The sequence below is a fragment of the Pipistrellus hanaki genome (assembly GCF_964339955.1).
Source record: "Pipistrellus hanaki genome assembly, chromosome: 10".
In the NCBI taxonomy this organism is placed as follows: domain Eukaryota; kingdom Metazoa; phylum Chordata; class Mammalia; order Chiroptera; family Vespertilionidae; genus Pipistrellus; species Pipistrellus hanaki.
The window spans coordinates 28,301,322-28,324,588 of record NC_140512.1 but is presented as its reverse complement, the minus strand read 5'-3'; the positions used below and the strand labels follow the sequence as shown (position 1 = coordinate 28,324,588).

Genomic DNA, 23,267 nt, shown 5'->3' with positions numbered 1-23,267 from the left:
GTTGTACAGTTTTAGCAGCCAGCAGTATTAGTTTATCAAGAGTGATTAAGTTTCAGGCAAAGGAATCATAAATTTTAACCTTATTCAAAATTGATTTATAAACTGAAAGCTAGTTTAGTAACTTGCAATTGACTTATGCTTACCTTTCTTTTATCATATGATTTTTTTGTGAGCTGGTTACATGGGTACTCTGGTAATAATGGAGAAACACTGTAACGTTTAAATTTTCTTATCTTTTTTTCTGGGTTCTGGAATAACTGTGACCTTGTTTATTTTTTCCTTGTCACTAGAATGTAGTTTCACTAGTTTTAAAAAACATAATTTTCAAGAGTAAAGCTTGTGAATATTGTTGAATTTTAGAATTTAGGGAGGACATCTTACGCCGTTAGTAGATCTTCAAAACACTATCTGGGGTGAGTTCTCCATGGAAAGGTTTCAGTGGAGAGCTAATTCTCTGGATGGACCAGAGTCAATCCTACCAGGCACAAAGGCAGAGGCCTTTCACTGATGGGAATTTGTTGCCTTGTCCCTACTATTTACCTTATTTTTTCTTGTTCTGTCCTCTATAGTTCTCTGATTACATTAAGGAAATCTAATTAAATACTAGTACATTAATAGGAATCTAGATAGCTTCGTATTAGATGTTCTTTTTTAATTTTATAAGTTTTTATTGATTTCAAAGAGAGGAAGAGGAGGAGAGAGAGAAAGAGAGAGAGAGGGGGAGAGAAAGAGATGCATCAATGATGAGAGAGAATCATTGATCTGCCTCCTGCACGCCCCCTACTGGGGATCTAGCCCACAACCTGAGCATGTGCCCTGACCAGGAATTGAGCCATGACCTCTCAGTTTAGGGTTGACACTTCATCACTGAGCCACACCGGTCGAGCTAGATGTTCCTTATTTTGGTTACATATCCTGATCAGTGTTTGGTCTTTTCGAGGTAATGATCTTTCACTGAAGTTCACTTTAGGGCCTATTCAGATGTGTGTGTGTTTTTCTTAAAGATCCCAATTTAAAAGACTATCCTCGTTGTTTGGTTGTTGTTGTTAAAGACGTCTTAGAGTACTGGTTCTCAACCTTTCTAATGCCAGGACCCTTTAATACAGTTCTTCATGTTGTGGTGACCTCCAACCATAAAATTGTTTTCATTGCTACTTCGTAACTGTATTTTTGCTACTGTTGTGAATCATAATGTAAATATCTGTGTTTTCTGATAGCCTTAAATGACCCTAAGACCATTGGAAAACACAGGTATTTACATTACGCTTCATTAACCGTAGCAAAATGACAGTTATGAAGTAGCAATGAAAATAATTTTATGGTTGGGGGTCACCACAACATGAAGAACTGTATTAAAGGGTTGCGGCATTAGAAAGGTTGAGAACCACTGTTTAGAGAGAGGAAGGGAAGGAGAGAAACATCAATCCGTTGCCTCCTGTTGGACGGACCCATAACCTGGGCATGCCTAGAAATTGAACCAGAGACCCCTCAGTGCACAGGATGATGTTCAACCAACTGAGCCACACCAGCCAGGGCCTCATTATTGATTTTGTTATATGTAGTAAAGTTTGTTTTGGATGATATAGTGTCCAACTTGCGTACAAATAAACTGGTCTCAGTAATTCAAGATGCCAATTAAAATAATTTATCTAAGTACATATTTTTTGGAGTCTCCAAAAATTTGAAATAGAACATTTCCCCTTGTAAACCATTCATTACTTTACTAAATAAATAACTGTTTGGTACTATGTGACAGGCATTGTTTTGGCACTGGGGATTCAGTGCCAAATAAAATTGCTTTTTTGGAGTTTATATTCTGTTGATGGTGAAAGATAATAAACAGACACATTCAATATATAATATACTGCCAGGTGGTGGTAATGCTATTTGAAAAGACAAGCAGGATAAAGAAGTACAGTCACCAGAGTGGGTCAAAGAAGGGGATGTTGGGTAAGGCTTTTCTGGGGATGTGGCACTTTGTCATAGATCTAAATGATTGAAGCAATGAATGGGCCTGAGACTATCTGGGGACAAGTGCCTAGGCAGAGGAAACACCAAGTGTACAACTTGTGTTATTTATTCAAGACACATAATTTTTAAATGGGTTTAAGAGACAATCATATTAAAATTTTTCCATGACTGCATTTAGATGTAGTCATAAACAAAAATTATATGTTGTTTTTAAACAATTTTATCTTAATTCTAATTTAATTTTACTTTATCTAATAGGGTCCAGAGTTACTCAGCAAATATATTGGAGCAAGTGAGCAAGCTGTTCGGGATATATTTACTAGGTTGGTTCTCTATGAGTGTTTTTTAAGTAACTCTATTATTAGTCAATGCTTTCTGGTCTTCAGTTATTTGTGTGTGTGTGTGTGTGTGTGTGTGTGTGTGTGTGTGTGTGTGTGTTAAGAACTGATATTTGAAAGCTGTGATTTATGTGGATTATTAATAATATAGAAAACAAAGATTCTGTTTTTGCCAAATACCACTTAAATTTAAAACATTTTCAATGCTAATTTTGGGAAATTATTTGGTTTTATGTTGATAAAAGAAATATTCCTAAAATGCTGAAAGTGGAATCATACATCTGTATGATGTATGTTTTAAATTTAAGTGGTATTTGGCAAAGGAATCTGAGATCAGTCTATTCCATATTTCCATGCCTGTGTGCTGAGCATCTGTCCCCTGGTGGTCAGTGCACCTCATAGCTACCAGTCGAAGGGTCACTTAGGCTTTTATATTTATAGATACATATGAATAAAAAGCTAATGTTTAAGAATCAAAATAATTATTTAAATGTGATTAGGTTCTAGGGAGTTTTCAAATTAAAAAGCTACTTTGTTTCATTTTTCTAAAATTTAATATAAAGTAAGCAATTAGGATAATATATGTAATGTACATATGCATTTTGAAGAATAGCAGCTATGAATTCTTGTATATCCACCACCCAATTTTAGAAATGGAACATTACCATGAAAGCATTGTTATAAAGACAGTCACCATATTGACAAAAAGGTCAATTTACCAGGAAGACAGTACATTTCTATTGTTTGTATCTAATATTATAGCTTCAAAATATTTAATACAAAAATTGACAGAATTGCAAGGAGAAATTGACAAATCCACCTTCATAGGAAAATATTTTAACATAGGTCTCCGTAATTAGTTAGATTGAGAATTAAAACAGAAAAAAATTAGATTTAAACAACATATTGCTCTAAGCATATTTAGAACATGTACCCAACAACTGGAGAATATGTATTCTCTTCAAGCACACCTAGAACATATTCGAAAATTGGTCATGTGTCAGGCCATATATAGCCATTACAGTAAGTTTCAAAGAAACAGTAACTCACAGACTATTTTCTGAAAACACAAATTAAAATAAATGACAAAAGGATAATTTCCTTCCATACATTTAGATATATATGAAAAAGAACTCTTCTAAACAACTGATTGGTTAAAAAGGAGATCATAATGGAAAATAGTTGGCACTATTAAATAATGAAAATTCTATTAAAATTAGCAGATGCTGTACAACTTATTTCAAGGATAATGTATAGCCTTAAATTCTTAAGGGGGAAAGGTTAAAGTTGATCAGTAGATATCCATCTCATGAACTTAGGAAAGTATAGGCATATACTAAGAATAAAAGGAAGTAATAAACTTAAGATAAAAAATTAATGAAATAAAAAACAATTTAGTAGAGAAGTTCAAAATATTTTTTGAAAGCCTTGTACAGTTGATTGATCGCTAACAAAATGATCAAGAAGAAAGCAAGTATGAATAAAAAATATTAGGGGTAAAAAAGGGACAAGACCAATGATATACCAAAATGTAAAAGGGAAAATTATGAAATAATATTACAAACTTTATGCGAACACTTTTGAAACTTGGGTGACATGGACAAAAATATAATGGATCAAAATCAAGGAAAGAAGAAACAAAATTCAAATAGGCCTGTAACTGTAAGGGAAAATTAGTCACTTGTTCAAAATCTTTACTCAAATCAAATATCAGTCCCAGTTGGTTTTCTAGGAAAGTTTTGGCAATCATTCCATGAGCAGATCATTCTAGTCTGTTGTTGGCCTCAGGTTTATTTTACTGATGTTCGTGTCAGTTCTCAGGAGCCACCTGGCAGCTGCTTTTACATCATTTTTTCCTTGTGGAGGTCTAGGGAGGGGAAGCGGCTGCAGAACCCGAGGTCAACTTGCAGGAGGCCAGTGGCGCTGTTGGGATCATGCTGGTGGCACTGGCCAGGATGAGTGGGAGCGGCAGATAGAGTGGCAGGCATTGTTGTACTGTGGGTTTCAGCTCCATCCCCACAGGCCACCCTGAGAGACCCACCCATGCATGAATTCATGCACCAGGCCTCTAGTCTTATAAAAGGCTAATACGCAAATTGACCAATGACTGGTTGCTATGATGAGCATTGACCACCCAGGGGCAGACTCTTGAAGCAGGAGCTGCCCCCTGGTGTTCAGTGGTAAGGATGCCCCACTTCTAGCAGTTGGACATTCCCCAAGGGCTCCCGGACTGCGAGAGGTCACAGGCCAGGCTGAGGCCTTCTCCCCCTAGTGCACGAATTTCATGCACCGGGCCGCTAGTAGGCATATAAAAATGTTTACTTATATTAAGAATCAAAGAAGCATTTCACTTATTGACTAAGACTCTGGTTTTAGTTCTTAGCAAGAAGGCCTGTGTCGTAGGCAAACACTTTGACCTCACTAAGACCCAGCTTACTGAGAACTAGCAAATTACTTAGGCCTTGCCTTTTTCAAGGATTTGTTGTGGGCTTTAAATAAATACATAACATGTGTGTGTATGTATTAAAATTACCTTGCAAATTCTGAAGCCCTATTCAAAACTATTAAATACTGTTTGTTTCTCCCAGAGCTCAGGCTGCAAAACCCTGCATTCTTTTCTTCGATGAATTTGAATCCATTGCTCCTCGGCGAGGCCATGATAATACAGGAGTCACAGACCGTGTGGTTAATCAGTTGCTAACTCAGCTGGATGGAGTAGAAGGCTTACAGGGTAATAATAGTAAATACCAAAATAGTTTATTATAACAAAGATCTCACCAGGACTTAGTAAAAAATTTTTATTCTTCCCTCCAGGTGTTTATGTGTTGGCTGCTACTAGTCGCCCTGACTTGATTGACCCTGCCCTGCTTAGGCCTGGCCGACTAGATAAATGTGTCTACTGTCCTCCTCCTGACCAGGTGACAATTTCATATTTAGAGTTCAAACCCAACAATGCTACACTCGTTTCTTGTGAACTTTACTTATGCCGGATAATGGCAGTTGTCCTCAGAAGACCAGCTTTAGGCAGAGGTCGTAGTCACTGTTTGCTCAAAGCACGAAAGATTCTGATTAGATATAAAGCTTTTCTTTGGCCCAGCCATCCCCATGCAAGCCTGAAAACTGTGTGAGCAGCAGTGTTGGCCAGGTGGGGTAAAAGGAAGGAAACCTCAAGTACTGCATGTCCACATTCGCTGTGTTTAAAGTTCACACGTTTCATTATCCCAGCAAAAGACTCTGATACAGAATCAAGCATATGACAGGGCGCACAAAGATAAGATTTTTAACTGTTCTTAATCCTGTGTTGTTTCAACTCTTGTTCCCAAATTTATAAACTAAAAAATAAATTAATCAAAACACCTAACTCTGTCACATATAACTACTTAAATTATTTTAACTTTCCTTTTGAAACACTGTCTCAGCACATTTGCCCAACTCTAGAAAATAAGCACTGTCTGAATAAGAATGATTTACACTGAATAGCTAAGAATATTTTTGTTCATTTTCCTCCCTTTGTTCCTTCTGTTAGGGACAAGATCTAACGAGGATAGATAGTAGACTGGTGGTGCAATTATTAGATATGTGAAGTTAATTAAAAATGGTGAGATACAGAGTTCAGTATTTAATTTTGTCTCTTTGGTTAAATCAGTTTTTCTCCTTCAGGTGTCACGTCTCGAAATTTTACACGTCCTCAGCGGCGCCCTGCCTCTGGCGGATGACGTGGACCTGCAGCACGTGGCCTCCGTGACCGACTCCTTTACGGGAGCCGACCTGAAGGCGTTACTGTACAACGCCCAGCTGGAGGCCTTGCACGGGAGGCTGCCGTCCTGGGGGCTTCCGGTAAGTGACTGAGGAGATCGTTACAAGGTGTTTTATGAGTGATGAGACACTCAATATCAAAACCTCAGTCTTAAAAAATTCCTATTTTTTAGCAACTTTGGTAAGCTAGATAGAAAATTACCTTTAGTCGGATGTCCCCTCATTGGAATATTGGCTTTGCAGAGAGTTTCTAATTTATGAAGAGTTTAGTGTCTTTTTCTTTTACCTTCCTGTTGGCAAAATGTGTTGGTGTGTGGAAGGGTATTATTTAAAATAGGATATCATGAATTAGGTAATATAGACAGAAAAATATTGGAGTTTTTAGTGTTTTGTTTTTGTTTTTTTAAGTATATTTATTTTGAAACCCAAATTATCCAAGATCTGGCCAATCGGAGCTGCTTTTGGATAGCTTTTGTGTCCCTTTGATATGTGCTTTCATTCTTTGGTCACTTAACTTACTTCCCAATACAACAGAGTGTTCTCCATTCATTTTGTACTTTCTGTCCCCCATCCCCTGAAATCAGCCTGTTCTCTAAGGATAGTGATTTTTATGGCAGGTAATTTGAACTCTGCTACATTATGGGCTTTATCATACATTTTCTAGGAAGGGTTTTCTTGTGTACTCCTCTTCCCTACGTTTTATTGGAGACTCTTGCAGAGCCTGATGTTCCTAAATCAGATACTAAGTTTTGTTATTAATTTCGGCAAGCCACTGAAGTTCTCTATTTTGCCCCTTTTATTATCAGAAAAGGTATGTATCTGTAAAGATTCTATAACAACATGGTTGAGTCATCATTTTAGAGTAGAAAAATTTGAATTGAAAGAAACAAAAATAAAATCAGAGGTTTAACTCTCCCAGGTTTGTTACAGAGTTGAGGGGGGCGGGGGGAGGGTTGACACTTACTATCTACAATTCCATCTTACTGTTTTTTATTTTAATACTTTAATAAATACCTCAAGTTTCCTTGTACTGCCTGTTAGAAAATGAAAATGTTTATTTCTGAATTGTACTAGTATTGTTTATTTCTTTACAACTGGTTGCCTTTTTGTGTTTTAGGATGGAAGTTCCAGTTCCGACAGTGACCTAAGTCTGTCTTCAATGGTTTTTCTTAACCACAGCAGTGGCTCTGACGATTCAGCTGGGGATGGAGAGTGTGGCTTAGAGCAGTCTCTTGTTTCTCTAGAGATGTCTGAGATGCTTCCAGATGAGTCAAAACTCAATATGTACCGGCTCTACTTTGGGAGCTCTTACGAATCGGAGCTTGGGAATGGAACCTCTTCTGATTTGGTATGCAGTGCAGTCATCGATCGTGTTGGGATGTAAAGGTGGACAGTGATTTGTCTCCTAACCAGCCCACGTGTTCTTTCTGACGGACTGGTTCTTCAGTGAAACGTTCCTGTCTTCCTTACACTGATTAGTCATTTTTCATTCCTTGATAAGAACTAAGAATTGGCAACAAGCGTGCATCAGAGTAGCCAGTTGGTTTCCTTCAGGTTTGTCTCCCTTCATCACTAGTTCTCAGACATCTTCAGTAGCAGATCCATTTTATATTAAACCTAAATTCTATTATTATAGAGCATTTGAAGATAGTGAGAAAGTTGGTATAATGCAAAATTTTTTTACCACAAAGTGGTATCTATTTGTAATACTGCACAGTAAAAATGTTATGCGTAGTAGTAATGTTTCCACAAGAAAAATGTTAAGATTAAATATGGGCAGTATCATTGTTTTACTAAATTAAAATAGCATTAACACATTCCCCCCAAAAATGAACAGTGGCTTGCAGTTACTTTATTGGCACATGTAACATTTTTACAGATATTTATCTTTTTCTTGATTTTTGTAGATTTTTGTAAATTTGCGTTAATTCACGTTTTTAAAACTATAAAAACAACACATTTTTATTCCTAAGAATAGTAAGCTATTGTTTTAATTCATCATTGTTTTTCTATTTCTTCACTTCTATATAGAAATGTCTCAGAACCTTATATATTTGTTGAAAACTAAAACACACTTGTAATCTATCTCTAGGGCATTAGTGTGGTAGATATAATAACGAAGTGTTAAAAGAACCTTGTGTTGTGGCAGTTTTCACTCCAGTGGGTCACCAGCATAGCTATAAAAGGCCTTTATGGAATACTAGAGGCCCGATGCACGAAATTTGTGCAGAGTAGGCCTCCCTCCCCCCCCGCACTGGTTTCCCTGCAGACTCAGCTCCATCTGGAAGGATGTCCGGTCTAATTAGCATATTATGCTTTTATTATAAATGAACAGTTTGCTTAACTTCAGTTAAATTATAAGCGTATCCATCTTAAGGTTTTAGTGCTTAACATTTTTTACTTTATCTTTGATAAATACATCCTTTTTTCTCTCTCTTCCTCACTACTGCGCCTGACCCTGCAGAGCTCACTGTGCCTGTCTGCACCAAGCTCCATGACTCAGGATGCTCCTGGGAAGGACCAGTTGTTTTCACGGCCTCCGATGTTCAGGACAGCTTCACAAGACGGCTACCAAGAACTTACCCAGGAACAGAGAGACCAGCTGAGAGCAGACATCAGTGTGATCAAGAGCAGATACCGGAGCCAAAGTGGAGTAAGGGTTTTTCTCTCCCCACCCATTATCACTGTAAAAACTTAAAAATTGTGTTTCCTTTTTTGATGTACATTGATTTGATTTGTAGGTGAGCTATATTTATAAACAAGAGACAAACTCATTGGTCAGTCAAGATTACTAAAACTTGTTAGGAAGCACACAGAAATTTATCAGAAAGGGACACAAAGTGTCCTGAAAAACTGACAAAAAGAGGTAACACTTGGACTGCTTTTTAATCATGTCCCTGAGGTAACTTTTTGTCATTTTCATTTAAGGAGGATGACTCCCTTCACCAACCAGGACCAATCAAAACCAGCCTGGCCATCAGTCAGTCGCACTTACTGACTGCACTCAGCCACACGAGGCCATCCCTCACTGAAGATGACTGGAAGAGCTTTACTGAGCTGTGAGTAACAGGTTCTGATTAACTGTCACTTCTAATAAGGTGAAAGTTCTTTCTTAAAATCACAAATAATATTTTGATTATTTAAAAACCAATTCAGGAATTGTTTAGTAGCTATGTATTTAAACACCAGGAGTATAGAAGTAAAAAATGCATTTTCATTAACCAATTCTTTGATTGAATCATTCATTAATTCAAATATAATTTTAAGAGCTTTGAATAAAAGGAAAATTAAAAGCTCAATATGGTTTCAACATATAGTTTGAAAAAATTGTCTTCACTTTCAAAAATAATGTGTATTTTATTAATCTCACTTGTACACATTTGGAGTTACAGGCTTCTTACAATTGCCTCTGTAGTGACTTTGAGACCCATAAACTAGGTAAATGATTCAATTTACATAAGAGAGTCTAACAAAAAAACACTTAATTGCACGTTATGGGAGCCCCATAAAAATAAAGAGACTCAAAGACAGACAATTGAGGCTTTTATATACTATCCTAAGCTCAGGACCTGGGAAGGAGGTGAGAAAAGCAGATGTGTGGCAATCACTGTTTGCCCTGCCTTGCAGATAAGACTTTCAGATAAAAAAGTTACCTCTGGTCATATCTCTCTTTCTCCCACCGGCCTCCTGTATAAATTCTTCTAGACAGATAAGGGAGGTAAAAACTCTTAGTCTGCTGGGTCTTGATTCCCTTCAGCTCAAAATGACACACCTGCCAAAGTGGCACATTCTGTTCCTTTCAGTCCCCACCTTTGAAACTTCCCCAAGAAGTTTCACGTCCAAAAGCTGAGTTGGTAGATTGTTCCCGCTCACCGGAGCTGCCTGTTGGTCCTGAGAAGAGGTCTGTCTAAACAGTGTCTGTCTGCAGGAGGTGGTGATGCAGGTTCACTCCTAAAGTTAGGCCTCTACTGTGTGGGCAATCAGGTACATTTCTATAGAAACAAAAGAAAAACAAAGGTTAATGATTAGAGCAGACCATAAATCAATTCTGAGCGTTGCCAGTTGAGATTTCTAGGTGTCAAATAAATAAAAGCATCTTTTGCAGGTTGGCTGCTCAGGTAAACTTTGAGTGGCTCACACAGCAACAGGCCGTAAGATTGCCCATGCATATCCTGTTGTGATTTCTGCAAAGTTTATACCAAGTTGGTTGCATTCATTTTTCAGGAAAAGGGTAGTTTTTATTGACAGGGAAGGAAAGCAGATGTGTGGTAATCAAACACTGGACAAAACATCAAAGACAAAATTAACAGCACTAGAATCCGATACCCGCAAAGGTAACCACAGTGAGACTAATCTGCACGTTAAGTGTAGTTTCAATAAATTTGGCCTGATTACTATTCCTGCTGCACGTATATAAATAATCGACGATTTATGTTCTTGTATGTCTGCTTTACTAGAACTTTTCAAAGCCTCTTGAGGTCCCTGCATCTGCCAGGAAGCGATGTTCTTTACTCACCTGATAAAGCTGGGAACCCTGTAAGCAGGTACCAGGCTGGTTTTCCAAGGTGCTTCATTAGCTCCATAAAGTGTTCCTTCTATGTGCATTCTCAAACAGATATTCCAGTTCAAGCCTTCAAACTGTGTCTGTTACAAGGAGAAAAGAATCTTATTGAACTATCTTGTAAGAATGTTCCCTACCAAAACCGGTTTGGCTCAGTAGATAGAGTGTCGGCCTGCGGACTGAAAGGTCCCAGGTTCGATTCCAGTCAAGGGCATGTACCTTGGTGGCGGGCAAGAGGCAGCTGGAAGAATGTTCCCTAAGAGTTGCTGAATTCTGGAAGGATCAGGTAGGGAGTACTACATTTTTAAGAAGACTAACAAGTACAGGTTTCTGACAACCTTCAGATCATACCATTGAACTGGGTAAGAATCTGCAAAAAAATCTGGCTAGTCAATAATTAAATTTACATTAGATAGATTAGCAGAAAAACAAATTTAGTTGCATGTGTTAATCTTTGTTTACAAAGATTTTTTTTTTTTTTTTTTTACCAATTTACTGATAGCTTATAAGAAGGTTCCCTTAAATCTGGGGGTGGGGCGGGGAGGGAGGGGAACAAAAGAACCAACACTGTAACTGTTATAATCATCCTCATTAACTCACTGAGTCCCCTGTAATTAATTCTTGTTGATCTTGCTTTTTGGTTAGCAGTTTTAGGAAGCCATCGGTTTCTCCACCAGAGGTCAGTTCTTACCCAGTTCAGTGGTATGATCTGAAGGTTATGAGAAACCTGAACTTGAACAAGTTTTCTTAAAAATGTAGCACTTTTGCAAAAGCATCGAAGTAAAACAGTAATTGTCTGTAAATGACAAAGATCTGATGTGAGTTCATTATAATTATTTCTGTCTGTGACACACAACAAGATGATACTTAGAAGTATGACTGATATCATTATATGTCAGATTTTTAGAAATTGTATACAGTTTCCGAAATAACACATATTCATACAGATATAACCAAAAGAAGGTTTAGTATTACTTCTAGATTTGGGTGGGTAAATACACTCCATGATGTTCCACAAAACTGTCTATTGACATGTTTCTCAACATATCACATCAAGCAGTGCATGACTGTGTAACAAGCCTAATTAGTTTGACAAATCTTTTGAGATGTTCCAGGGGTTTCTTAAAAACTCTGAAGTGAGTTTGAGTTCAAAATACTTCATTTAGGGAACATTTTAAAACAGTCAAATAGGATTCTGTATAACCCAAGTGACAAAAGTTACATAGTTGTAAAAACAACAACCCTATAGCTCTTTTAATAAGAGAAGAATTCGTTTTCTTAAATAATCAAACATGAGACATAGGAAATTATGTGATATGTTTTAACAAAAGGTAAAGAGTCTTATCATTAGCAAACCAATAGACCAAGAAAAAATTTTCCTTCCATTTTAGCCAGCTTGACTCCACAAAGTAAAATTCCCTCTTCAACTTCCTATTTCCCTTAACAAATACCTACCTCCATATTTTTTATTTTCCTCTAAAATTTTTTAAAAACGTTAGAGAGAGAAACATCAATCGGTTGCCTCCCATGCGCACCCTGATGGGATTGAACCCACAGATGATGACCCAACCAACGGAGCCAACCGGCCAGAGCCCTCAGACCTTTTTACCAAAAACAAACTTACTTTCCTTTACCAATTTTAATTACAGATATTCTTTCCTTTACTAGTTTTAATTACAGATATTAATTAGAATCCCTAACCCTTGAAAACCTTAATTTCTAGTAATTGTGAAATGTTACACCAGCATTCTGTAGATTGGCAAATCTATGAATGCATTTAATAATTTCTAGAGTCATAACCCTCTTTCTACTAGTATAATTTTTCACTGTAGCATAGAACATGTGTACTAATACATCCAAATATTATAGTAAGAAACCAAAAATATATAAACCTATGTTCAGTAGTAGTTCAGTATTTTATTTAAAAATTATCTAGTCAGTGAGCACCCATCATTTAAATTAGCAAAACTCTTAAGAATGTAAGTTACCAAAAAGTTTTGGAAAATTATTCAAGTAGACCTCATAAAACAATTATTGTGAAAATTTCATGAGACATTAGATGACCATTAATGATAAAATTTTGTAACATGAGCTATATTAAATGCTAATAACTGAAAACATGCCCATTGTAATTAAACCAACAAACTTTTTTAAACTAAAGATTATCCCAGATCAAGTAAATTTGAAAAGCATTTGAGTTAGTTTCTATTGTATTTTTGAGAGTTTAGAATTATTTAACTTAATAAGTGCTTATTTACCTCTTTCCTTTTTTTTAATTAGGGGACCCGCATCAAAGTCCCCTGAAACAGCAGGGCTGGCTCAAACCATGGGCTTACAGGACTTACCTACTTTCTACCCTAGGATTTTCCTTATGACAAATGACACAAAAGACAGACAAAAGTGGAAAGGGACCAATAGGAAATGAGTACTCACAACAGATCTTTGTCAGAGTCGTTTTTACCCAAGGAACTAGTGATCTAAACTTAGAGGAAGGAAAAGGACTCTCCAGTAATAGTTCTTACCTTCGCCAACTCTGGTCAGAGGTCCCAGGATCTCCTGGCTGCAGCAGCAAGCCCCGCGGGGCCCATGCTCGGCACCAGCCCAACTCCGAAGAGGTAGAAAAGATTTCTCTTCTAGGGTTCTTTGGCTGATCCAATTAAACTGGCCTAAGACAGATTGACAGGAGAAAAACATTTAATTTTGTACCTGTGGGAGCCACATAAACATGTGAGACTCAGGCATTTGCAGCTTGTGTGCTGTTCTGAGCTAAGGAAAGGGACGGGGAGGAAGGCAGTTCACAGCCAGAGAGAAGCAGGTGTGTGCTAACCTGTTTGCCCTGCGGCAGGTAAGGCTTCAGACAGAGTCCTCTGGTATAGCTCCCTTTCTGCCTCAGGCTCCCTATCTCAATTCCAGGCAGTTGTGGGAGCGCACAAAGCTGCTTCCTCCCGAGTCTGCTGGGCGTGATTCCCTGCAGCTCGAAGTGACGCACCTGCCCGAGTGGCACATGTGGCGTGGCGTGACCAGTTTTGCTCACCGTACTTAAGTGGTACGTGCTTACTGTAGAAAATCAGAACACAACTTCCTTAGCCTCCCAAGCGTATTTGTTTGTATGCTCTGATGTTGTTTTCCTAAGAAAAGACGTTGCTGTATAGCAGCCCCTTTCGTCCATCCGTGTATCTTGAACATTCTTTCACATTTCAAATGTTAACCCTTTGCACTCCGAACCATTCTGGACATTGGCTACCAGCTACTCGACGCTACTTTGCGGCGGACAGGTGCGTTGAATTAACTCAATTCCCCGTAATCACTAATAAACTGCAATGTCCCCCCTGAGAGGGGACATCCGAGTGATATGCTGGAATTCCGATGTCCCCTAAGAGGGGACAGCAGAGTGCAAAGGGTTAATATTTTGTTTTCATCACATAAAATAGCTATGTCAATCCAATTTTGAGACTTTTTTTTCAGCTTTTCACTTACAAGCATTGTGATAACTTTCTTAGAGCTGATATCCTTAATTATTTCACTGGGATAGAGGCAGAATTGTGCATCATGAGGCACTCACATTTTGTAAGGCCTTTCAAAAATAGCCGTGTGTATTCCAACAGCGATGAGTGCCCCTTTCACAACATCACTAGCAACGAGTATCACATGTTTCTCTAATCTTGGCCGATTGGAGAAAAGGGCCATCTTGTTTATTACTCATTGCTTTTTGTATTTTATCTTTCTAAATTGTTTATCCCCTTTGCTCCTTTTCTAGAGAGGTGTTCAACTTTTAAAATACATATGTAGGAACTTTAATTTCTGTTATGAGCACTTTTTTCCAGTTTCCCTTATGTTTCTTAAAACAATTCTATTTGCAAATAATCCATTGTCTTTTGTAATTTTAGCATTTACAAGTATTAAATATTATCTCACTTCTTTTTTAAGGTATGAAAACTTTCAACATCCAAAGAAGAGGAAAAATCAAAGTGGAATAATGTTTCGACCTGGGCAGAAAGTAACCCTGGCATAAAATAAACTTTTTTTGTGTATGACTTGTCTATGTTGTAAAAGTAAATATGGTGTCTGTAAATTTCTTTATTTAATAATCTATAAAATCACAGATTTGTAAAACTGTGGTTATATAATGATCAGGATTACTTGAGATTAATATATAATAAATTGGAATATTTATAATTATTTTGGAATATTTATAATTCTTTATCTTATTTCCTATAAATCTATATTAAACCCTTATGAAATAACATTGGCTAAATAATAGAGAATGTAATTAAATACATTTTAGACCTATAAATCTATATTAAACCCTTATGAAATAACATTGGCTAAATAATAGAGAATGTAATTAAATACATTTTAGACCTAACAATTCCATATTCAATATCTTTCTTGCATTTGAAAAGTTTTATGTTTAGCAACTTCTTAACTGTGTTGGAAACAAAATATCAGCAAATGTGCCATTTTTACAAAACTCAAGTTAATTATTCCCTTGACCAGAAATTAATCACATCCCTCTATATACTCTATCCAATTCCAAGGCCAGGATCTTGAATGATGTCTATTCCTCCCCCCGCTTCATCTTCACTTTATTTCAATATTGAATTCATGAACTAAATTGTAGAGTCAGCCTCCATCAACACAAACTATGTGTAGAACCATCTATTTTGGTCTTAAGAACCTTAAGACCAGGTACTGCCTAATTGTGGGCTTTGCTGCTGAATGTGGAAGCCACATGCACATGGCAGCTCACTGACTTCTCCAGAATGCACCCGTCCCCACTGAAATCACATCTCCCACTTGCATCCCCACCAACTGGGGATTCATAGACTGATTCATTCAACATCCATTCCAAGACCTCCCTTTCCTTCCTGTGCTCCCTGGAAAGCGAATTACTGAGTCACATGATCTTCATTACAGCCCTGCGTGTCTGTGACATAGTTCCAGACCGAAATGTGGGTTGGTAGAAGTCCCTGGGCTTCCTGGAACAAGGACAGTGTCGGGAGATGCAACAACCATCCCGTAAACATGAGGCGAAAACCACCAGCAACTGATGGCAGAGCAAAGAAACTCTGATGGCAGCCCTGAGCTGACACCAGCCCGGGATGTCCTACTAGTCCGTGTGTGTGTGTGTGTGTGTGTGTGTGTGTGATTGGTTTCAGAAAGGAAGGGAGAGAAACATCAAAGATGAGAAACACTGATCAGCTGCCTCCCACACGCGCTCTACTGGGGATTGAGCCTGCAACCTGGGCATGTGCTCTGACCAGGAACTGAACTCTGACCTCAACCACAAGCCACACCTGCCAGAGACAAACCCCTTGTTTACTTCTCTAAGTAGGGTTCCTCTTATAGCCCAAACTAATCCTAACAAGTACGCCAGTGTATTTCTTAAGGCCTTGCCTTTTCGGACATCCTCACTATCTTGGGGGACAGAGCTGGGGTGGTGGTAAATGGGTGAGCTGTACACGATTCATTCATTCACTCAACATGCCTATCTCACAAATTCTCCTGATTATATTATTCTGAGATACTTCAGGCATCTCAACCTTATTCAGTGGGAGCCACCGAGCCCCAGTTACCCAACCATGAGATCAATGAGAACATGCCTGGGTGCTAATGCAGCACACTGAGTCAGAAATTAAATTTTAATTTAAAAAAAGCTAAATGCATTAATACAGCAAGTTTGACCAATAATTTTGTTTTTCCCAATGTAAAAAAAATGACAAACAGCCATTTAAAAATTGAATCAGAGCTGCCATCCCAGAGGAACTGCTTTGTATGTATTATCCCTCAAACCTCTGGAATGTTAAAACTGGGCAAAATAACCCGTGAAGTGGCCCTAAAGCGGCATTGTAAACTGAACAACTATTTGCAAAGATAAGAAAGGAGACATAACTACTGGACTGGAAATTAAAGACGTTCTTTAGAATCAGCATCACTATGTTAGCTTGTCTGCACCCACAGAAATTCCTTCCTTCTCTTCATGTAATTGTTCCGCTATACTTCCGCATCAGCACCTCAGGCCTCCACCTCCTAATCAGAACACAGTTTCTGCCTGAGTCAGTGCTCACAGAGTAACTTCTTTTGGCTCTCAAGACTTTGTTGCCTCTCACTTTGGCTTTTTTTTTTTTTTTTTTTTTTTTTTTTTTTTTTTTTTGAGGTTAACACCTACTTAGTCTAATACCTACACACACATGCTATCTCTACACATATTCTTCAGATCTGAAAAAGCAAAATGTAGTTCCTTTATTGTCTAAGCTTTCTCCTGGTTTGACTTTTATTCACTCCCTGGGACAGGTTGGGATCTGACAGCGGATGGGTTGGGATGCATGAATCAACTTCCTTTGCAGGACAGATCCCCCATAGATGTGGGCATTGCAGGGCACTCGAGCAAGGGACACAGGGGCTGTTCACTGTCAAGACAAATTCAAAAGGGGTGAGGATTTGACTGGTGCAACCACTGTGGAGAACAGTGTGGAGTTTCCTCAAAAAACTGAAAATGGAACTCCCATTTGACCCAGTAATCCCACTCCTAGGAACATATCCCAAGAAACTAGAAACACCAATCAGAAAGGATATATGCACCCCTATGTTCATAGCAGCACAATCTACAATAGCCAGAATTTGGAAACAGCCTAGGTGCCCATCAGCAGATGATTGGATCAAAAAACTATGGTACATCTACACAATGGAATACTATAAAAAAGAAGGAATCCTCATCATTTTCAGCAACCTGGATGGAATTGGAGAACATCATGTTGAATGAAATAAGCCAATCAATGAAAGAGAAACACCACATGACCTCACTCATTTATGGATAATAAAGAACATTATAAACTGATGAACCAAAAGACAGATATAGAGACAGTAAAGCAACAAGCAGACTGTCAAATTACAGTGGGGAAGGGAGGGAGATCTGGGGGAGATAATAGATCAACCGAAGGACTTGTATACATGCATATAAGTACAACCAATGGACATAAAACTCTGAGGAGGGAGGGTATGTATGGGAGGGAGGGGGGCAAAAAAATCAATAAAATATATTTAAAAAAAATAAATAAATAATAAATAAATAAATAGAAAATTAGAAAAAAAGAAAAAAAAAGGGGGTGGGGATTCAAGGGAATCCAGTTCCTTCTGTGACCCCATCTCAACTTCAGGGGCTCACTTTTCCAACCAATGCCTTAATGTTCTGATAAGAGATCTGATGGCTACAAATCCAATGGACAATGCAATCCAGCCAACTGTGGGATCAAACTCTGCATTGATTTTCAGCTCTCAGCCTCAAGACTCCAAAAGACAAGGGATACTTAAGGCAGTCATTCAAATTCCTAATTTTCAATTTGTATCTTGAACTGGAATAATCTGAGCTTCTCTCTCTTTTTTTTTAATCCACACCTGAGGATATGTTTTCCATTGATTTTTCTGAGAGAGTGGAAGGAGTTCACGGGGAGAGAGGCAGAGATTGAGAAATATTGATGTGAGAGAGACACATCAATTGGTTGCCTCTAGCAGGCACCCTGACCTGGGCCTGGGATGGAACCTGTAACCCAGGTAGGTATGTGCCCTTGACTGGAAATCTAACTTGTGACCATTGGGTACTTGAGTCGATGCTCAGTCTAACCACTTAGAAACACAGGCCAGGGCACCTTTCTCTCTCTCTTTTTTTTTTTTAAGCTCTCTCATGCTGTGGTCAGCTCACCTACTTTTTCAAGGTGTTTCATAATGTTCTATAGCAGCAATCCCTTAGCTGGGCACTAACTAATTTGTGATATTTCAGTTAGCTGTATTGGCACCGTCTGCTATGGTCTGCCAGATTCCTACCCCTTAATACCAATTAGATTTCCCTTGCCTTCAGCCTTCAGGAGTCCCAAATTCTTCCTTATTGCCTTGAAAGTGTGTTGCCTGCAATCACTTTTGGTACTGATTTATGCATCCATCAGATGTAAGCAGTTACATTAGTTGTAAACAGGAGAAACCAGTCCCACTCTTTCCGAGCAGGAAAGGAATTTGTGAAAACGTTATTGAGGCTAGGAAGCAAAGAGATGCTCAAAGACTAGCTGGGTCATATTATCAATCTACATGACACGGAATGTTAAAACTGGGCAAAAACCGGCTTAAAGGGGCCCCGCTCCAAAAAAACAGGCCTCCAAGAGCCAATCCCTCAATGCTGGTCGATGTTTCTCTCTCATCTGATGTTTCTAGCTCTCTATCTCTCTCCCTTCATCTCTGTAAAAAATCAATAAAATATATTTTTTTAAAAATTAAATATAAGACCTGAAACCATAATCTCCTAGCATTAATTGAACTCTTCTACATCTCTCCCAAAACATTGTTGGATGTGTTTCCTTGGGCAAGGGAAACAAGAAAAAATTAACAAATGAAATTATGTCAAACTTAAAAGGTTTTGCACAGCAAAGGAAACAACCAATAAAATAAAAATATTATACATCCGATAAGGGTTAATATCCAAATATGTAAGGAATTCACCATACAACTTAACAACAAAAACCGAACAATTCAATTAAAAATGGACAGAGGGCGGAAACCGGTTTGGCTCAATAGATAGAGCGTCGGCTTGGGGACTGAAGGGACCCGGGTTCGATTCCGATCAAGGGCATGTACCTTGGTTGCGGGCATATCCCCAGTAGGGGGTGTGCAAGAGGCAGCTGATCGATGACTCTCTCTCATCGATGTTTCTAGCTCTCTATCTCTCTCCCTTCCTCTCTGTACAAAATCAATAAAATATATATATTTTTAAATAAATAATAAATAAATAAATAAATAAAATAAAAATGGACAGAGGACCTGAACAGACATTTTTCCAGAGAGGACATACAGATGGCCAACAGAAATGAAAAGATGTTCAACATCACTAATCACCAGAGAAATGCAAATTAAAACGACAATAAGATGTCACCTCATAATTGTCAGAATGGTTATCATTAATAAATCAACAATGTTGGTGAGGATGTGGAGAAAAGAGAACCCTCATGTATTATTGGTGGGAATGTAGATTGGTGCAGCCACTATGGAAAACAGTATGGAGGTTCTTCAAAAATTTAGATAATGGCCCTGGCTAGTTTGGCTCAGTGGCTAAAGCATTGGCCTGCAGACTGAAGGGACCCAGGTTTGATTCTGGCCAAGGGCACATGCCCGGGTTGTGGGCTCCAACTCCAGCAGGGGGCGTGCGGGAGGCAACTGATCAATGGATCTCTCTCATTAATATTTCTATCTCTCTACCCCTCTCCCTTCCTCTCTGAAATCAATAAAGAAATATATTTAAAACAATTAAATAATGGAACTGCCTTATGACCCAGAAATTCCACTTCTGAAAATATATTAGAAGAAATGTAAAACACTAATTCAAAAAGATCTATGGCCCCATGTTCATTCCAGCATTATTTACAATAGCCAACATATGGAAGCAACCAAAGTGTCCATAGATAGACAAATGCATAAAGAAGAAATGGTGCATATATACAATAGAATATCACTCAGCAATAAAAAAAAAAAAATGAATGAAATATTGCCATTTGCAACAACATGGATAGACCTAGAGAGTATTATGCTAAGAAAATTAAGTCAGAGAAAGACAAATACCATATAATTTCACTTATAAGTAGAATTTTAAAAACAAATTAACAAACTCATAGATACAGAGAATCTATATATATAAGTATAATATGCAAATCAATTGGATGGCAGAACGACAGATCGCTATGACACGCACTGACCACTAGGGGGCTTTACCAGTCCTCAGGCCCCCATCACCAGATGGGGAATTGGCCCTGATGGCAGGCCAGGCCAAGGGACCCTACCCATGCACGAATTTCATGCTCTGGGTCTCTAGTAAACTGATGAAAAAAAACCTCATAGATATAGATAGGAAGGAGCTTGGCAGGATAGGTGAAAAAGGGAAAGGGGTTAAGGAGTACAAATCAGCAGTTATGAAAGAGTCATGGCTTTAAAGTGCAACATACGGAATATAGTCAATAATATTGTAATAACTATGTGGTGCCAGGTGGGTACTAGATTTATTGGAGGGGTCAGTTTGTAATTATATAAATGTATAATCTAGGCTGTACACCTGATACCAATATAATACTACTAGAGGGCCAGAGCACAAGTTCAAGGGTAGGGTCCCTACACCTGGCCAACAATCAGGGCTAATGGGGCCTTCCTTTGTTCCCGAGCGGTGAGGAGTGGAACTCCCAAGGGGATAATTTGCATATTAGCCTTTTATTATATAGCCTCGAGGATATGTTGATGGTAATTGGGGGGGGGGGGGAAAGTCAGGCTTTTAATAGTCTGGCTTGTGCCTATTTTGATTTTTTTAAAACTTACTGATTTGATAGCGAACTATCAATTTGTTGTCCCACTGACTTACGCCTCATCGGCTGATTCCTGTGTGCTCCCTGACCAGGGAGGACCCACAGCGGGCTGAGGGCCAGGCCGGGCCTGCTTCACTGTGGATGTGTCACTGAGAAAAGCAGTCTGACTTCCTTTCCCCCAGGCCCCGCAGTCCACGCTGAGCTAGCAGAGGGCTCAGTGCGTCCCCTAAGGGCTGCTATTCTTGCTTAGCTGGAGGGGCGCCCACCGTTTTCCTCGCTGACCCCCTGGATGAGGGCGGCTACACCCCCAAACGTGAGGCCCCCCAGGCTCCCCATGACACTCTGGGCTCTCACCGCAACCCCCCGGTTTAGGACAAACAAGGTTTTAGGACAAACAACACCAAGAGCTCAGAACGCACCCAAGCGGAGCTCAGCCCGAGGGAAACTCACCGAGAGGCGCGCGGCAGGCAGGGCTCCGTGGGTCCTCCATCTGGTCGGGGCGCCCGAACCCCGCACCGTCTTCCCGCCAGAGCTTTCCATGGACAGAACTAAGACAGTTCAGTAACCGGTGCGATGCCCGTTACTCCGGAGGAAGCAGCCCGGGGCTGGGGAGCCCGAGCCCGCAGGCCGGGGCCCGGTCCTGGGTTCCGGCGGGAGGAGTGCGGGGCGGGGCGGGCGGAGGCCGCGTCCCGGACCCCGGGGAACCGCCTGCAGCTGAGCTGGCCGCACAGGTGCGCCTGCAGGTCCCGCCTCGCTGGGTACGGGCTCAGATCCACGGCCCGGTATCTGAGTTACCTTCTTGGAGGTTAATTGGTGTAAACAGGCCTTTACCTTCCTGAATTGCCCAAAGCAGGGTTCTGGCAGCTCTCCTTCTCCCTTTGTAGAAATCCAAGCTTGTGTCAGCTGAGCTTGATAATAGATACCAGAGAACGAGCCTCAGCAGGCCTCCCATTACTGGGGGCATATTAGAAACACCTCGAAACTGTAAACGTTTCAAAACCTGTTCAGGTTTTACTGCATTCTGTGGCACCAGCGCGGCCCGGCTCCCTCTCAGAAGCTCCCATGTAACTGGCCGCCCCGAGCCTGGAGCAGCAGCTGTAGTTCGTTTGCTTTTTAAAGCTCCAGGTGATTCTGGTGTTTGTGATTCCTGGCCATCAAGGTGGGGAGGGCGGCGGGATCGAAGCACAGGGTCAAAACCCGCAAGATTACGCGTTGAAATAGAAGGCGTATTATGAGGTCTGTTTGTGACCCTGCCAGGCACAGAGGAGACTGACAGACCATGAGCCTTCCTCCGGCACAGGCAGTTTTGGGCCTTTGTCAGTAAATTCAGGACCTCTTGGACCTGTTAGCAGAGCCAGTGCTGAGGGTCACCAGCTGTGGCCTCCCAAAGGCTTCTGGGGGAGCCGAGAATGGAATCCGCCCGCCCCCCCCCCCCCCCCCCCCACACACACACACCACCCCGTCTCTAACCAAACCCTGAAGTGACCTCCACCTTAACACGATGGCAAAGACACCAGAGTGCCAGTGGGGGCCCTGCTGTGAGGGGGGATGTCAGAAGCTGCCCACCGCCTCTGCCCAGTTTACAGGGTGCTCCCTTAGCAAACAGGACCTTCAAGTAAGGCTTCCTTCCCTGTGCAAAATAAGGGAGAGATTTACTCCCCCTCCCTCTTTGTCAGAACACCTACCTTAGAAAACGTATAAATACAGCTATTTTCTCAGGCTCGTTGAAATGTATCTTTTTAGAAACTAGATAAGCCCTGTCAGCTTTATGTAAAATTAGGAATGTCTTCCTCCAAGACCTGGGAGCCACCTCTTTACAACACGGGCATGGGGGGCGGCCCCGCTCTGTGTCTGGGGACACAGGAGGCTGGCTCCAGGCTGTGGCAGGACTTCCCGTCCTGAGGACAGCTTGTCCCCCGCCCTCTAGCTGAAGTTCATGGGTGGTCTCCCCAGTTAACAGGTTACGTTAGGAAGAGCTGTGTGTAACTAATGGTGCCGTCGGGTTCTCTTCGTTAGCAACTAGTTATTGTTTATCTTGAGAACTTAGATGCGATGGGCCGCATCTGTTTGGCTCTAGAAAGGGCTGAGAGTTCTTTCTGTTTTTGCAATCAACCCCTTGGCCACGTGCCTGCGAGGCATCATGCTCTGACTTAATGCTCAGTGCATAGAAGTGTTTTCTTCTGCCGTTACCTTTGTGGAGAGGATTTCTATGCTGAAAGATATGTGTGTGTGTGTGTGTGTGTTAAATTATATTTTTACAGCAGCACCTTCATCCTTCATTCTGAAGTGACTGTTTCTTTTCTACTCACA

General features: G+C 40.0%; 1 protein-coding gene and 1 long non-coding RNA gene across 7 annotated transcripts in view; one reads left to right on the top strand and one right to left on the bottom strand.

The window, feature by feature from the left end:
• Positions 1–14,805, top strand: part of PEX1 (peroxisomal biogenesis factor 1) — a 69,567-nt gene extending 54,762 nt beyond the window's left edge. For 3 of the 4 annotated variants that reach the window (XM_084897358.1, XM_084897355.1, XM_084897357.1), the window contains 8 exons: positions 2,230–2,294; positions 4,898–5,040; positions 5,124–5,227; positions 5,970–6,146; positions 7,183–7,413; positions 8,530–8,718; positions 8,994–9,124; positions 14,554–14,805. In XM_084897358.1, coding sequence (XP_084753484.1) covers positions 2,230–2,294; positions 4,898–5,040; positions 5,124–5,227; positions 5,970–6,146; positions 7,183–7,413; positions 8,530–8,718; positions 8,994–9,124; positions 14,554–14,638 — 1,125 coding nt within the window. In that variant the 3' untranslated portion in view covers positions 14,639–14,805. The remainder of the gene's footprint in view (positions 1–2,229; positions 2,295–4,897; positions 5,041–5,123; positions 5,228–5,969; positions 6,147–7,182; positions 7,414–8,529; positions 8,719–8,993; positions 9,125–14,553) is intronic. The other variant, XM_084897356.1, reaches the window with a different exon arrangement.
• LOC311629417 lies at positions 9,120–21,607 on the bottom strand. 3 transcript variants are annotated; one of them, XR_014796188.1, is made up of 4 exons: positions 21,408–21,607; positions 13,149–13,292; positions 10,582–10,709; positions 9,120–10,057 (listed from the first exon to the last, which is right to left on the bottom strand). It is a non-coding gene; the product is annotated as an uncharacterized lncRNA (long non-coding RNA). The 3 variants fall into 3 exon arrangements; XR_014796189.1 differs by lacking the exon at positions 21,408–21,607 and adding an exon at positions 13,454–14,533; XR_014796190.1 differs by lacking the exon at positions 21,408–21,607 and having other exon boundaries at positions 13,149–14,518.
• Between the last annotated feature and the right edge of the window lie 1,660 nt (positions 21,608–23,267).